This window comes from Dermacentor variabilis, chromosome 4, assembly GCF_050947875.1.
Source record: "Dermacentor variabilis isolate Ectoservices chromosome 4, ASM5094787v1, whole genome shotgun sequence".
Classification (NCBI taxonomy): domain Eukaryota; kingdom Metazoa; phylum Arthropoda; class Arachnida; order Ixodida; family Ixodidae; genus Dermacentor; species Dermacentor variabilis.
Genome location: NC_134571.1, coordinates 61725687 through 61743469, shown reverse-complemented (window position 1 = coordinate 61743469; position 17783 = coordinate 61725687). Strand labels below are relative to the sequence as shown.

The 17783-nt window shown below is 47.7% G+C and overlaps 1 protein-coding gene across 3 annotated transcripts in view; it reads left to right on the top strand.

Moving 5' to 3' along the window:
• Window positions 1–17314, top strand: part of LOC142579251 (putative polypeptide N-acetylgalactosaminyltransferase 10) — a 174141-nt gene extending 156827 nt beyond the window's left edge. For all 3 annotated transcript variants that reach the window (XM_075689274.1, XM_075689272.1, XM_075689273.1), the window contains 3 exons: window positions 259–459; window positions 11060–11314; window positions 11877–17314. In XM_075689274.1, the coding sequence (XP_075545389.1) occupies window positions 259–459; window positions 11060–11314; window positions 11877–12029 (609 nt within the window). In that variant the 3' untranslated portion in view covers window positions 12030–17314. The remainder of the gene's footprint in view (window positions 1–258; window positions 460–11059; window positions 11315–11876) is intronic.
• The last annotated feature ends 469 nt before the right edge of the window (window positions 17315–17783 follow it).

Here is a 17783-nt window from a genome sequence, read left to right as displayed (position 1 = left end):
TCTCGTAGTAGTAATTACCGCAGTGGCAAGCGGACTAATAGAGAGCTGAAGCGTGTCCGTTATTCCGGCAAACGCGGGTCGTTTGGGCGGACTACCGGGTGAGCGGAGGCGTAATTACACGTGAGCGGCCGGATTGGCGGCGCGACCAGGTGGCTCCAGCTCTCCGGCCGTCGACGCCGGCGTTTGCAGGAATACCGGACACGCCCTAAAGCTTTCAAATAACCAACTCCCGTCGCATCTTTCCCGCTTGCCGTGCAGGTGTGGATGGACGAGTACAAGGAGTACCTGTACATGCGGCGGTCGCACTACCGCAACCTGGAACCCGGTGACCTGACGGCGCAGAAGGAGCTTCGCAAGCGGCTCAACTGCAAATCCTTCAAGTGGTTCATGGAGAACGTGGCCTTCGATCAGCCCTCCAAGTACCCGGCCATCGAGCCGCCCGACTACGCGTGGGGAGAGGTGAGCAGTGCAGACGCATTTTATTGCGATAGCAATTATATATTGCTACGGAACAGCCGCCACAGTGTGGCTGCACTGAGGAGGACGAAGACGACGTGTGTGCCGGCTTGATATAGCGTCGCCATTTTGGCCTCCGTTAGTTTCTGTGTAAATAAATTGTAAATAGCATTGGACTTCAGCTACACGTAACAATATGGACAATCTAGCGTTTTCGCCGTCACTGTCGGCACTGTGGCCGTCGCTGCCATGCTGTACCGAGTAAATTTCCACCGCTAGGAGAACATATGTGGCCGGCGCTGTGAGTTTGTGACCACGTGAACTACCACGGGTGCGAGGGCCGGCATGCGAGGTCGCACCACCAATGCTGGTGGCATCATGCGCGCGTCTTCCCACGAGCCCAATGTTCAAGGTCACTTTAATCGAGTCAGCACTACCATATGGCAACGCCTCCTAGATAGCAGGTCTGTGCGCTCTGCTTTATGACGCCATACTACTTGGACCGAAATTTCCATTGCCAAGCCCGGCATGACGAAAGAGGTGACGTCAAAATCACCGCAGGATACTCGGGAGCGTCCCCATCACATTCTATGGCAGCCGGGCGAGGTAGCATGACGTCACGGATCGAAGTGCACCGGCCTTGTGCTGTCTAGGAGACCTTTCCTATGGCAGGGCTTAAAGGAGTAGATAGCGTGTCTCCTCGTCAGCTCCGACATCCCGGCCGTGGCTGCGTGTTGCCATATACAGAGTGTTTCTCGTAACTTGTGCCAAAGGCTTAAAGAAAAAAGTGGTTAGCCGCAGTTGAACAAAACCAATGCCATGTGGTTTGCCGTCATGAGGCGCTCCTTAGAGTATTTTTTATATTCCGCCTAATTAGTTAATTAACTAAGATGAATTATGCAAACATTTTAATATTCATTTTAAGGCTAAGTGCGTTTCGTTGTGTTGTATAGAGGTGGTTCAAAAACGACCGATCGAATTTTTTCGGCAACGTACATGCTGCTTCGCGAATTTTTTTCGGCGTTTAAAGAAAGCCCGCGAAATGTAAAATAAAACCACGTAACTGCGCTCGTGCGCTATCGTATTGCAGCGCTTTCAACCGTGCGTCGAGGCTATCGCTCGTCAGGGACGACGGCGCTTGCTATCCTTGTGCCACCGCCAAAGAACCCGATGCATAGAGCCGCGGCCGCTCACTTCACCATGGTCCGCTCGCACGGTTCTTTGGCACGAATGGCGATTGAGAGTGTTGCAACATACGATCGCACACGAGCGAATTCACGTGGTTTTATTTCATATTTCGCGGGCTTTTTTAAATGCCGAAAAAAAGATCACCACGCCGGACGTACGTTCTCACAAAAAATTGGATCGGTCATTTCTGAACCCCATCTACAACGCAACGAAACGCATTTGGCCCTAAAGTGAATATTAAACATTTTGCACAATTCGTCTTAGTTAATTAACCAATTAATCGGCATATAAAGAAATACTCGAAGGAGCATCACATGACGGCAAACTATATGCCGTTGGTTTCAGTCAGCATGCGGCTAACCACTTTCTTTACATTCTTCGCGCAAGTTGCGTGAAACACTCTGTATGGTGTGGCTGCCTGCGCACCGTACGCTGCATGTCATCTGCTGCGGATGCCAGGGCGAAGGGCCAACATCGAAGGGCGAAGCGCGAGCATACAAAGATGAGCCGAGAAAGCTGTTAGCTTCAAGCGCGCTGTCTACAAGCGCGTCCGGCGTTGTAGGTCATGTGGTCCCAATTGTCGAAACGCGGCACAGTTGAAATTGTGAAGTGAGCGGCAGCGCGAAAGTTTTGGGACAAGCATGCGCTTTCCCTGGTGCTACCGCTCTTCTTTAGCCAGCGTTGTGACAGCAAGTGCTGGCAGTCATCGAGTGGTCGCGGTCATCGAGTGAGATCTATTCGTGTTTCGATATTGTTTTTGAACGCGTGACGCCACACTTGTTTACTTGGAAAGCAAGCGTTTACTGCAATTTGTATGACCCCTAAAGGAACGAACATTATTCGTGTAATTGTCTAATATACTTTGCTATCGTTAACAATGCTCCATTTTTCGGGAATAACATTTTTTTGGCATCCCGTATTATAAGCTTTTGTGCACTGCGAAGCCCGAAGGCGCGGGATCAATACCGGCCGCGGCGGCCGCATTTCGATGGGGAGGAAATGCAAAAACGCCCTTGCATAGCATGTATTGAGTGCACATTAAAGAACTCCAAGTGGTCAAAATTAGTCCGGATTGCTCCAGTATGGTGTGCCTCATAATCCTGTGGTGGCCTTGGCACGAAAAACTTCAGAATTTCATTTGAAAATTTTGACATCGGCTTCGGGAGCCATCTCGCTAGCATACGTTTCTTTTTTTTTTTTTTCGAGTAACAGAAGTCTTTGCAGCAGCTTTTATAAAGGCACGATATTGGTTACCTTACGCGACACACTAAATTGCGTCTTATTTCTTCTTACTTCTTATTTGCGTCGTGCACCTCTACCACTTGCACTATTTCTGAACATTTTAAGGTTATTATTAAGAGCTATAAATTAGCAGTACATTGCTTTGAATAAGTTATCCTGGCCCGATACCTCATTGATGGTATGATCTCTGTTCCTCTACTCAGCAGGAGGCGGGTACTTCCGAGCACATTATTGGCTGTAGTAGCTCGGCGGTCAGCATTGCGCAGTTAACACCGACCGTGCGCGTGTTCTTACCTTCACGCACTTTTCTTTTTCTGTCCAGTCGATGACGACGGAGCAAATAGCGTTTCTCGCCAGGTGTGTACCGCCCTAACTTTCGAGACAAATTCTCTCGCACCTCAAACGCCTCTTGCGCCCTTTAGGAATTTCATAGAGGGATGGGGAACGAATCGCCGAAGAAGCCGACCGAGAGAACTCCACCGCCCGGTGGACTTGAAGCGACGATGCGGCTTTTCATGTGAGCGGCAGTTTTTTTGTGTGTGAACGTTGGTCGCGTGCTCGACTCTCTCTTTCAACGTCCTCGCAGCCAACAACGTTCCTCGCCCACCTTTCTCTCGTCGCCTTCTCGCGGAATCGATATGGTTTCCGCCGCTCATCTGTCACCGTCCATTTCCACCGCGCGGCAGCCAAGCCCGCTGCGACGGCCGTATCGCGCATATGGGGCGCGCGCACGCCCGCGAAGTTCGTTGCACGAGGGAGCGCAGTGCTTCGTTTCGCTTCACTTGTCTCGTATTCGCGAGATTCGACGGTGACAAAAAAAGAGGCGCGCGCAGACAGCGCGCTACGCGCCGCCCGCATATCCACCGTCCCTCGGCGTTCTTATCTCGGTGTGTTCGTGTCGTGTGTCCCGACACGACCGCGGAACCGCTTCCACCGTGCGCGTCCGCGAAGTCGCGGCACCTAGCGAGCCGCGATAGCACGGCTAATGTCGAGGAGGAGAAACAGCAAATTGCGCCCGGACCGCGTTTCGTCGTTCTACGCGGGGCGGTGGCTGCGCGTTGTCGTGTTCTCGCAGCGCCGATATTGCGTCTTTTGCGGAGAGTGGCCAAACACTTTCCGTGAACGTTGCGGCCGCCTTCGCCTCTACACTTCGGGCCCTGTTGCGAGCGCTTCTGTTTGTCTTTCCCCCCTTTTGCCATCTTTTCTTTTTATTTCTATCGGTTGCTCTTCTACATATTTCTCTCGCTCTCTCTCCGTCTTTCCTTCCTTCCTTGTTTATTGTCGTTTTCTTTAGCGCTAGGAAGTTGAAGTGATTTATAGTACCCAGTAGCGGCGGTGGCTTCCGTATCGTGCCGACGCAAATTATCACGGCGCCGTTGTTTCCCGGTTTGTCGTTTTCACTTGCTTCTATCTCTCCATATTTTTCTTTATTACCACCGTGCGCGCAACACAACTCCACTGTTGTGGCTTCGGTTCAATGCATAGTGTCGGAAGCTATTGCAACATAAGCGATGCTCTGCGACGATGCTATGTATACATATCGTTTGCTTTTAATGGCCTCTTACAGAGATGCTTTTATGACTTTGCTTCTTCTTTCCGGAATTATAGACAGCTAGAAGCATGATAAATGGTGGCACGTCGCACCACATGTTTACTTCGCGTGCGCACTTCGTGCTTATTTCGTTAGCTAGGCTGCCTTTTGTCTCTCTCTCTCACTGTGTGTGTGTGTGTGTGTGTGTGTGTGTGTGTGTGTGCGTGTGTGTGTGTGTGTGTGTGTGTGTGTGTGTGTGTGTGTGTGTGTGTGTGTGTGTGTGTGTGTGTGTGTGTGTGTGTGTGTGTGTGTGTGTGTGTGTGTGTGTGTGTGTGTGTGTGTGTGTGTGTGTGTGTGTGTGTGCGCGCGCGGGATACTGGCACATGTAGACTTCGGGATTGGCTGACGCTCGTTCTGTCGTAAATGATTGTTAATCAGTGCAAAGTTTTCGGCGAGTGGGTAAATTTTGTGCAATACCCTTGCCCCTGGGTAGAAAACGACGCAAGGCACTCGAGACGCTATGCCTAACAACTTCTTAATTCATAAAAAGAAAGACATAAGCTGGATTCACAAAGCTTTTGTATCGTAAGCGCTGCTTCGGATCGGTTGACCGCAATCAATAATGATATGTGTATCACCATATTTGGCTAGCCTCTGTTCTTTGGAGCAGTTGTAGCGTAAGAAGGTCTTTCGTGAACACTAGCACACGTGCTTGCATACGTGCGTATAGATAGCATACGTACGCTACACATAGGGGTATGAAAGGGAAAATTTCCATTTAACCAGGACGTTAGCAGATCGAAATTAATGGACAATTCCTAGCCCAGTACCAACACTAACTACCACTATGTACACATAGTGGTAGCTAGCCACTGCATGTTTCAATGCGTTTTCGCTATCTTCGTGGGTCATCCATCACCAGCGTCGTTGTCAAGCATATAAAGTTTGAACACTTCAACCAACCGCACAGCGGTCAAGCTGCCGGCAAAAACGTTCCTAGTTCGGTCCAGTAATTCCGCATGTAGTCCTTCCTAGTACTGGAATTATACCGAACTCTTGTCTGTTCTGTGTGAACAATGCAGAAAATACACATGGGGAAAGGTATCGCGATGGTTTCAACCCAACAGCGTTTCCTACCTGCCAGTGTAACTTCGTTCATTCCACGGCTGATTAATTCTGCGCCACGTGTTCTAGTTCCAACTATGATGCGTGCTTTTTAGAGAGAAAAAAGTTCTGCATGAATGCCACGGCGAAAAAAGAAATAAAATTAAGCCTTCAAATGTTTGAGTTGTAGGGAAGACCGAGCTAAAACGTAGCTATTCTTTGTCCCTAAGCGGCGCAAGGCGATAAAGAAAAAAAAAAGGAGAATGAAAAGACGCTAGAATTAACGCTTTGTGCTGTCTACGCGTCTCAGTTCGTGTTTCTTTTTTGCCTCCACACGGTGAGAAAACGATTTCATGTCGCCGGCGCTTTCGTAACAGGTGTGAAAGCTCAGCGTGGTTTTTTTGCTCGGAGACTTACGCAACCATAGACGCGAAATTGAAACGTTTGAACAGAGGAGCGTATTCGTTCGTGTGCAACGTTAACAGTAAGCCCAGTTTACCTTCGCTCCACTTCTTTCTTTCTTTCTTTCTTTCTTTCTTTCTTTCTTTCTTTCTTTCTTTCTTTCTTGCAGCTGCACGTGTTACTATGAGCTAAAAGATGCTCTAAATCAAACAGTAGCAGGTTCTTGCGTCACCCTTGCAACACGAAGCGCAGTTTGCGTGAGGGTCTGCAGTCGGCGTAAGTTTAAAAGGAAGCTTTAGCTCGGGTGTTCCTATCGAAGTAGATGTTAAGGCACAATTCGTTTTTTTTTTCTCGGCAAACGCTGCAGCAAGTTTGGCGAGGTTTGTTGCATTTAAAAGAAAAAAAAAACTTAAAATCTAGGGACTGCTTTCGCGAATTTTAATTAAGGTCGTTAAAATTTAAATTGAAATTGGGGAAAAATCGCACATTTTCATAAAACGAAATTATAAAGTTCACAACTCTGTAACTCCGTAATGAAAAACGATACCACATTTCTGTAAATTGCATCTGATAGTACATCTATAAAGCGGACAAAATTAATATGTTACACGTGAATCTAAAAAAAAATTTAGTAATATGCTAATACAGCTTTTGCAGAACCCTTGTACACAACGTAACGAATTCATGTAAGATATAAATTGACATATAGAATTCGTCCGTGTTGAATGATCTAATGGATGCCGTTTACAGAACCGCGATGTCAGTTCTTGATGGAGAGCTATTGTAAACTTCATGCTTCTATATTTACGAGATTCCGAATTTTTGAAATTTATTTTAACAAAATTCAGGCCCTAAATCGAAATCCCGCTTTCAACAGTCACTAGAATTTAACTTCCTCTCTCAAATGTAACACATTTAATTAAAATCAGTCCAGGGGCTATCTCACAAAAAGCGTTTCTGCGTTTTACATGTATTTGAATAGGCCGCGTCGGAGTTGCGTTCGAGTTGGGTTCGAATGTGCTCGAGCTAAAGCTTCTTCTTAACGCACACCGGAGTGGGAATATTCCCGCAAAAATAACAAAGAAAACGTTACCGTTGCAAACCACGTGTATCATTTTCAAAAGATGTTACTTCCTCTCTACACATCGGCAGAGGCTGCGTCGCCGTTCATTAAAGCACTGCTGAAATTGCATCGACTTTCGGCGAAGGTATCTGAAAAATAAAAAAAATCCAGGTCTTCATAAGCTTGAGCGAAAATTGAACAGCGAAGTACCCGAGGCGATAACTGAAAACGAGGTTTAGGCAGGAGTGAAAGCGGCAACGACATGAGAGAAAGATAACGATGAGCGAAGTAACTAGTCCGTGGACCGCATGCGATCGCTAGTTGCGATAGCGGCAACAGCGGGGCGTTCGTGTTAGCTCAGCGCGTGAACAAAAGCTACAAGGCTCGCTTTTCGCGTCGTTCAGGCTTCAATTTTTGAAAGGCGCGATTTTGCTTTGCTGCGCACCGCGCGGTTCCTATCACTGGCATTGTCCTGTCTTCTTTCCTCGGTTCGTGTTATTTTATCTGTTTTCTTCCTTTTCTCTTCAAGAGCCCAACAGAAGCAAGCTCGTCAGTGTTTTTCACCGTCGAACGGTTCCTTTCTGTCGCTGTGATCTTAACACTTGTTAACTCCTGTTTGACATCACTGGCTATGGGGCAAGAGACTGCGTGTCTGTTGGACTGCTGTGTAATGTAGTCAATGTGGAAGGTCTAGAAGAACTTCAGTATCAGCTAGTTGGTGTTTAATGCATATCGAGAGGTCGTCGTTTTGCGTTGTTGCTACGTGGACATGGCTGGTGCCTGCAGCATTTTCACCTACTACTTCTCGTAGGCCCACTGAAAAATAGGTCTCGCGTGCTTGCAAGGGCTTTGTTTTCAAACGATACTTTTCGCTGTTCAGTCTTTCGTACCACGTAAATGCATATTATACTATATTGCGTATCAGTGTACGCGTTGCAGCGTCTACAACAGGCTACCTCACATAGGGCTAACTAAATGGGTCGCGTGTGCGTGTGCGTGCGTGTGTGCGCGTGTGCGTGTGTGTGTGTGCGTGTGTGTGTGTGTGTGCGTGTGCGCGTGTGTGTGTGTGCGCGTGCGTGTGTGTGCGTGTGTGTGCGTGCGTGCGCCGGGGATGTCGACGATGCTTTGTAGTTTACATAAAAGTGAATCCCGACTGCAACTGAGCGAAATCTAGTTGCGTTTTAGAAGAGCTGCGCGTTTATGCGAAAGACTGGACCTAGTTTTCCAGCGATCCATTTTGTTTTCCATTCCTCTGGCCCTTTCTTTATTTGCTTGGACGCCGTTTGCCGCGCTGCCGTTATCGCTGTGATCTTCCACTCCGCGCGACTTATACAGGTTAGAAGATTAAATGGAAAATTACAGAATACGGGCCCTGCCTAAATTGGCTACGGATATTTACTGGTGTGCTTCACGTTTGATGAATAAAAAGAAAGGAAAAGAGCAGGCTATGGCAAGCAAGGGAAACGAAAAGTATCGTAGTCAATCGACGCGGAAGACCTGCGGAATGAAATTTTCGCCCCATGCCTTTTTTTCTTTCTTTTTTGACGAAAGTGTGGCACTGATACTCTCAGTATACCAGTTGTAATTAGCGGACGCTGTTCGCAAAGAAAAAGCTAAACGAAATAAGAAAAAAAAATGCATTGGCGAAGTGCTGCTTGTGGGCGGTCATGCTCGGTAAGCCGTGGCGGAACGGTGTCTGGAATTGAAGCGTAAAGTGAGCATCAATAGCTGCTTGAAGCGTTGAATGAACCGCTCAGAAATCAGGTGGCCGGTCCTGCTTCATTTATTCGTTTCTTTTTGTCGCAGTAAGTGGCGCCAAATGCTATAATTATTGTTGATGTCATTAAATAGCCGAAAGAGATACAAAAAGGACAAAATGACATAGCTGTTATGCTGAAGCTACAAGCCTCCTTGCACAGATCGGTGATAAGCAGGGTCTGTTATCCCATCCACATGGTATTGATGTCGCTAACGACGAGATATATTGTGAAGGGCGGGGATGGCACCGCTGGATCTCATGCATAGGGTCGGGAGGAACTCGGCAATGCAGAACTTTAGTGCGTCCGGTATTCCGGCAAGCGCGGGCGGTTTGCCGGGTGAGCGGGGGCGCAAACTTGAGCGGCCACATTGGCGGCGCCAGCTGGTGGTTCAAAGCTCAACCACATAAACACAGAGCCAATTACTATATTCTTTTTAGCTGGGATGTAAATTTTCGACAGCGGCGTGATCGTGTTCACAATTACGCCGCTGCCGAAAATTTGCACCAGCAGCGAAGCATAATAATGGTAGGTTACTGCAATTCTAGCTCTGTGTTTGTCTGGTTGAGCTCTACACCACCAGGCGGCTGCACCGCTTCGGCCGCTCACGTTTGCGCCCCCGACCATACGGCAATCCGCTCAGACCACCCCTGTTTGCCGGAATAATGGACACGCTAAAAGTCTCTACTGTTACTGTGCCGCGGTATCACGCCTCAGTGGTTTTATCTCATGGTTTGCGGGTGATGGCTCTTGTTTAGCAAGCACAAATACTTTGGGAAGCTAGAATACGTCGCTGTGGTGATGCTCGTACCATGGCATATCCCTGGCAGAGACCGGAAATCTGATCGTTGGTGATCCAATGACTTGGACACTACCAGCGGAAATCCGTCTATTGCGAACTATAAATGGAGCAGCTTTCTTTTTTTAAAACTCGGAGCCTCCGCACGCAAGAAACACAAAAAATAAAACGTTGTATCCGCGAGAATGGACCCATGTTGCAAACACCGTGGTCACGCTCGCTTTGAAATCCACGTGCCCCAATGACATTCTTCCACGAGCTCGCACAGAGCAACCAATTATATGCTTCGCGGACGTCAACGGTCTTTCGTTTCTGTGATCGTTGAAAGCAAACGTGTGACCAGTATAATGTCTAATCCGGCGATATGGCAGTTCGCGGTTTTTTGCTTGGTGTTGCAGGAGGAAGTCGCTGATGCTTGGCTCCAGCGCACTAACGTTTCTGAGGCATTTGTCTTCTAAGCTGCCCAACACAGGCGCGAGGACAGCTGACAAGAACTTATACCGCGCGATGGCCGGATTTCTCGTGTTTTTGTCTGTTTCGCGCTGGTTGGTACCATAAAGCCATACAAACTCACTTTCTGTTTTCTAGTGGTCACGGCTTCTGTCTGTGTGCACTTGAGCTCTTTTAGTGCGTGACTCAAATATGCTTATCACGAAAATCCGATCACCCGACGAATATCCGTCCCCTTATGTGGAAAACCAGCCTGCAGCTCGCATCGGGCACGCGAACTAAAGAAATGAGGAAGTAACGCTGCGTCAACTCGCCGGAGTTTGCAAGTCAGTATCCCCTGATGCCGGGATCTTTACTTCCCCTTTGGCACAGATCACTACTGTTGGTATAGCCAAAGCTTACCAATGTGAGCACTACTTTCCCGACACGTCCTTGTTTTTCTTTTTTTTCATCGTAGGGGTAAATTGAGACTACGCGCATGTCCATGCATTCATCTTTCTTGTGCTTCGAGTGCGACATTTTCACGGGACGCAGTCACGTGACATTCTCTCGCCATCATCGGTTTTTTTTACGCGTAATCCGTGAAATCGGGAGGCATTAAAGCGCGCCTGTGGCGTCGGTAGCGTGCAGTTCATTCGCCTCTCTTTTGTTTGCGGAGGAGTTGCTCTTTCATATTTGAGAAGTTTCTCTTCCAACGGCTTTAGGTGCAAGCGACTTGATTCGCGCGGCCAGCTTCTGTGCCTAGCGTGTGTTTTCCTATGAGTGGAATACTGGTTTACGGTAATTTGCTTGCTCTCATTTAGCGCTTACAGTCACTCGTTTCCTTTTAATGGTTCCTGTTACTTGTTGTCAGTGCGACGAGCAGATGCTATAATCAGTATGGCTGCTTGACCGTTGGTACCACCCATAGGGTTTTTGTGAGACGTGCATCGTTGGCTGGTGGGCCTTTCTTTTTTAAACATGCTGTACGCGAACTTTGTCGCGGAGAGGCCGGTGTCATTGAGAAGTATTGCGCATAGCCGAACTCTCAACACGCCATGCATGTCTCGCCACTTTCCTCTGCGCAGATCCGGCACGAGAAGAGCTCGCTGTGCATCGACACGCAGTTCAAGGGCCAGAACGAGCGATTCGCGCTGGAGAAGTGCATCAGCGACCACCGAGACCAGTCCGGCGAGCAGCAGTTCGTGCTCACCTGGCACAAGGACATTCGGCCGCAGAAGCGCACCGTCTGCTTCGACGTGTCCAGCTCCGAGCCCAGGGCGCCCGTGGTGCTCTGGAGCTGCCACGGAATGCACGGCAACCAGCTGTTCAAGTACGACACGGTACGTACGAGACGGAACGACATTATGGACTTATGCGTTAAGCGGCTCAAGAGCTGCATTGGCGAGGCGCTTCGGGAACGTTTCGGAAAGTGGGTCGGTGTGCTCGCCCACGGCATTATAATGTCGTGTCGTTGAATCTAACGAACTTCGTGCTTGTGTCTCCTTTTGTTTTCCCGTTATTATTTCGGGTGTTGGCAATATGCTACGCTGACAATACTAGGTGAAGGTAAACACGACGTGGGCTTATTTCATGGAAGTTGTCTCGCTACATTTGGCCAAATTCTTCGGGATTACACTCGTCTTGACAGAACGCGAAGCGCGTGCGCTTTTGAAAGTTCCTTGCACTGAATTTGACCGTTTTCTCCCCAAGTAGCGCAGGTATTAGCAAGTATGACAGGCCTATTCTTTTGACCGAGTTTTAGAGCATTTGCATGTTTCATAGGAAGTAAAATAGCAGCCCTATGCGCCCGTATGTACTGATGAAAGTGCTTGCTGCTCCGCGTAGTGGAATCGAGAATCAATACGTGACGTCTTTTTATTGTCCTCTTTTTTTTTTCTCCAGACGACGAAGCAGATCAGTCACCCGATCACGGCTTCTTGCCTTGACTGCGACGCGGAACGGCGCGAGGTGTTCATGAACTCGTGCGACCCGAATTCGGTGTCGCAACGCTGGCTCTTCGAGCACGTCAACGAGACGGCGCTGACCAACTGGTGATCGCCGGAGGGGCGCGCACGTCACTATAAAAAAAAATATTTCTTGCCGCACTTTCGAGAGCCTCTTCTGCGACTCTCGATGACGTTGGCGACTCCATTCAATGCCTGACTGCGGTGACGCCGCTGGATGACTGCCTGGAGCGCATAACCCGTCACCGTCTGATTGAAAAATGACTTGTCCGTGTTTCATCTGTCCAGCCACTTCGCACAACATCGCGTCGCTGCACTGTTGTGTCATGAATGTGAGATATTTAGTCTGGAGACAGATTGAACACGTGCGTGAACGCGTGATGAACTTGGTGGTATATTTACGGGAGTCTCTCAAAGCGCCTTTTCTTCTCTCTCTATTTTTTCCTAAGTGACTTTAAGTAGAAAGAAACGCAGACTCTTCACATATCTTTCATGCTCTTCTACTAGACACCTGTCTGGGTGGCAAAGAAAGCGGTGTTGTCTGTAACTGAACGCTTTGTAGAGTCCCAGTCGCGTCGCAGGGTTGTGTGACGTGGATAACTGCATAGTGCGTAGAAGACCTAGTGTGCGTAAACAAGACCCAGCGTTTGCTTTTGTGTGCTTATTTTTTTTCTAAGGACAAAGGAGGGCCAGCTCCTTCATTGAAGGCATTCCATCTCTGTTGCTGAAAGTCGCGAGGTTGCAAGGTCATCGGCGTCACTGAATGAAGACGCGAGGTGGTGGACGGACGGGGTGGTCTAGGGAGGCTGTCAGCGATAGCATTTGTGATTTCAGCTTAATGTTTGAATTGGCGTCTTGCGATGGTGCATCGATATTACGCTCGCGTTCAGGTGTACACATTCCAGTCGCCCGGTGCGCTCAATCCTTTCTTGAACGATGTTGCGTGGTGGACAGTACTAAGTGGTGACCAGTACTGAGTGGTGGCCAAGACCCAAGTGCTCCGCTCTTTCAGACAGCACTCTCTGGCGCCCACAAGGACTACCTAAAGGCCCCACCGAAAGCAAGTCCGTGGCATCGATCTGTGTGTGCGTGCGTGTGTGTTTGACCGTGTGCGATGGACAAATGTGCGTCTTGCAAAACTTCTTGAACTTCTCTATTGACTTGGTGTTGCTTTTTTGACCGTATTTTTTTCTTAGAAGCAATATTTGTTGTTCTCATTGTTTTGAAGGGTCTGCTTGTTTTGGCGTTAAGTGCGCTTGGGACCGGACCTAATAAGGCTGCCGAGTCCCGGATGGGCTGTTTTTTTTTTTGTTTTTGCTAGAGCAACGAACAGAGGCTAGCAGTCTGACGAAGTGATTTCATCGCACTTAGACCAGGAACATGCGATTCGCGACATACGAGTGCTTTTCCGAGCCGCGTAAGGAAAACTTAATCTTTCACATATTGAGCTCTATTCATTTTTTGTGTAACATAAAACTTTGTCGTCGCGGCTGCAGACAGGGTTGAACCGATACTGCTGTGCTAATTTGCAATTTGTCTAAAAAAAGGAAGACTAAAACGCGCAGGTGTTGCAGCTGCTCCGTCAACCACCATCACTGCATCAGCTGAATCGGAATTGATCGTGGAGCCACATGCAACAAACGTGCCATTCCGTTTTATGGCTTCAATCAGCTTTGGCGTCTTCATAGTATATTTTTTTTCAGCGGTCACGTTTAAAGCTGTCGCTGTAGGCAGGCAGGCAGGCAAGAAAGCTCGAAGAAGCGCAAACGGTAAATGCTGTGAAGCGACCCTGCGAAATCCGCCCGCTCAGCTGACCGCTATGCCCCATCGGGTGGACAGCGCTCCTGACTGACCGAAAGGGCGATCGGTAGGCCACAGCGATTCTTTTGCTCGACGCACAAAGCCTTCAGTCTGATTGTTTGGTTTGAGGGTTCAGCCGTAGCGACTTGCCTGCCCCTCGTGATGAGCGCTGCGTTTCAAAATGCCCTTGCTGTAATAACAAAGCCCAAACACTGGAACGCTACATTATACAACAGCTCCGCATACGTGGTCAGAGCGGCCATTGGGTTTGCAACCGCATCGTGTGCACGTCTTTCTAGTGGCCGGACGCGAACGTAAAGTGATTGCAAACGCAGCGTTGTCACTTCAGGCCTTAGTCGGTCGCAGTGTTTGGAACTTTCCTCTACTAAGCAGTAGTGAAACTGACAGCTGTCTAACGGTTGTGTGCCCCAGAAAGATGTAGTTGTCCCTTTTGGAGCGCCGTCAACCATTGCAGGCATTGCAGGTAGCCGCGTCGGTACTGGCCGGACTACGAGCCCAGTGCTTCGTATTCGCCTACGCTGCAATAGAGGGGGCTCACGTCGCAGTTCTTTCGTCGGGTTGGCCAACAAATTCCTCGGAACTATTTTTCTTTCTTTTTTTCCTCGCTGCGGGCTCTGCGGAAAAGCGGTGTAGAGAAACCAACAATTGGGAAATGTATGGTTCTGAATAGGGACGTGTCATTAAAAAAAATATTAGCAGTAATGTTCTCTGAATAACACATTGGTTGACAGCGAGGTTTCCTTTACAACTTAAAGATATGCACTTGTTCGTCGCTCTAGTATTATCAGAATAGCCACCGGTGATTAAAAAAAAAAAGAAAAAAAACGTCGTGCCAAGTATTCTGAAACACCTGCTGTTGGCAGTAGGTTGTCAAGGCCTGGAGGATGTTCGTTATTTCCGTGAGAAGACGCGGTCTCCAGCATCAGCGTGTAAGACTTTAACGAGTCCATTATTTAAACTTTTTAAGCTTTTACCTGCTGCTTATTCTCATCTCGTTGCAGCGCTGTCTGCGTCCAGAGGAAGTAACAAAAGCTTGTTTAACTATTGCACATTATTGGAATAATAATAATAATAATAATAATAATAATAATAATAATAATAATAATAATAATAATAATAATAATAATAATAATAATAATAATAATAAATTATTATTATTATTATTACTTTCTTTTTAATGTCATTCATTACAAAATTACGCGTCAGCTCACCAAGCTTATATAGATTAATCAATGAAGGCAGCCTGCACAGGCGCAGCTTCTGAAGTCGCGGTCGTGACTACTACATTACTCGCTGAAAACTGGCGGCGCCGGTACATAACCAAACTGCTTCTGCAGAGCGTCTTTATTATTATTTACTATTATTTTGTAGAGTGAGCAAAAAGTGCACGCACATTTTGTGTGGCTTTATGGCTGCAGTCAGTTCGATGACGAGCCCGGTCATTTGACTGCGTGAAGTTCGCTCAAAATAGTTTTCTTTAAAAAGAAAAAGGGGCAGGTATCTAATGGTTCTAAAAAACACGTGCCTCGAAAAATTCGCATTACAGTGGAAAATGATAACCTGCCGCTTCGGTCCTGTCTTCGACTTTCTGTGCAGCATTCGCTTTGCCTGTAACACAATTCTATTACATTCCTTTTTTTTTTGTACTGAACACACAGAGAGCGTGGATGAAAAAAAAAAAGCGATATGCCATCTTGATATTAGTTCCGCCAGTGGTGTTTGGAGACTGTGATATACGTTATACAAGCTCAGTGATCCTTTTTTGTTCTAATATCATTGTTTTTTTTCCCATTTTTCATGTTGAGCAAGGTTCTCGAAGCTTGCATAGTATTTAGGTAAAAATGAAGAGCTTTTTGTTCTTCCCTTTTATACTCTGCGGCTATATGATACTGTGGCCATCTTTCTGTCTGGTGTCGAGTTACTTATTCGGAAAGTGAAATGAGTTTCATGCGAACAGGAATCGACCTTCGCGAAAGCGCTACCAAAATAGAAAAAAGGGGAGGTCGAACTTGTTTTACTTTATTTTATTCTGCGTTTTTTTTTTATCATGGCCCGTGTCGCATTCCAAACATTTCCTGCGCGCTCGTCGCGATCGAAAAGTAATGCGAGTGACGCATTTTCGTTTTACTTCCGGTTTTTGGTCATCTTTCGTTTATTTGGCGACCGTCTCCGCTAGGTGGCGGAAATCGTGTGTTTTGACGACTGTCTTTTTGGCTCATAGCAAAGTGCACTTCCGTAATGGAGGAAAGGAAAACAAAATTCTGAGGAGGTTCCCTGACGTCACTCTCCGCTATATGCGGCGCTGAAAGTCTCTGCGATTGGAGTGTTGGCGGAAGAGAAGCAGGGCAGATATTCATACAACTGGACTCGTTGCAAGTGTAGGTAATGGTACGGTATAGCGTTAAGATATTTTAAATACGAAAGTTAAGACGAAGATCGGATAGGCAAAATGCTAGATGGCTATGTATGTAGTAAAACCTGATTAAATGAGGCAGGCTAGGGGACTATTTGCAGGGAAGGCCTACATTATCATCATCATTACGGGGGTGCCCCCCGCCCTCGCGCTTTGCGCAGCCTCGACCACTGATAACGAAGCATGGAAGCACGTGACAGCTGCCTGTCCCGGCTCTGTCGTTTACATCCGCGATCGCGGCGCATCGAATTGGAACACGCACGTCGACTTCCGGGCACTGTCCGACGTGCGCCTATCGACGACGCATCCAAGGCAGGCGCCACTCGCACCGGTGTGTCGGGCTCCACGGCAACGTCATTTGAATCTCGCAGAGCATCCAGTTTCCTTCAAAAATTACTAGAGCGAATTCTGGCGCTACTGTCTACGAAGGCGGCAAGTGCAGCGGTCCGGCCGACACTGGGAATAATAGACAGTGCACGGATTTGCCTAAATTTCGTTCTTCTGGCATCAAAGGGATTTTTGACTGTGTAAGTTGATCATCATCAACAACAAAATTGCGTTATAGACGCAGCACTTTCGGAATAATTGCGCACGTGGACAGAGACTAACTGCCTTGATATGTTTCGAAAACTAAGAGTGCTCGGTAATTTAGAAGGATAATGCGTAATAAATAGCGCCACAGGAATGTTTGAAGCCACAATCGCGAAAATTGGACAAATCTTTTCTAACCATCGTTCTCAGGGTAACGGAAAGATCGCGGCGCCAAAGCTGACTTTCGTAATATCTGTAGCTAGCTCTATACTGTATGCAGCAATCGGATCCGCCAACAACGGTAGCGCCTTTCTTGAGGCCTGAATGACGCGTCACTTCCCGCGTACATTTCGCAATGCATCTAAGACTGGTGGGGCGCCTCCTCAGTTTTTCAACTTCCTCCATGGCTACCGCACACCGTGTCGATCACATGGTAAGAAGAAGCTGTTTATAGAGACGTCGTGTGCGTAACGTTTGTGTCGGCAATCCATTTTCTCTCTCGTCGTCTTGTGAAACCTGATGTGGTGGAAAATAAACGTGGGATACACGGGGAGAGAATTAAGGGCAAGTATTTTGTTTTCTCTGAATAGTAATAAAAAAGATGACGTTTTTTCTCTTCGTCTTCTTTGTGGCTATGTCTCAATGTAACTCTTCTCTCTTTAGGCGGGAAAAAATATTGCCGAGATAGAGTCAATTTCTGCGTCACGATGACGTCCCTGTATCTGTACGCTAGTATTGTCACAAAGAGATTAAGAACCACGTCATATACTGGGTCCCGGCACACTTAGGACCAAAGATCGGCGACGTCCCCACCTTAACGAGGTGGCACACGAGGCTCCGCACGCGCTTACAGACCGCGCGCGCGGCTTCACCCGACCACTCGGAGAACAAGGACGCCCCCACTACATACAATGAAATCTCTAAACACTACTACCTACAACGTAGAGAGTATAGGACGCCACGCCCCACGCTCACTTTTGCTCAAGCGGTTACACTCCGAATGCTACAAACAGACACATGCCCCTCGCAAAACAGACTATACACCACTACGTGCCTGAGCTCTACGACAAATCTTATTGC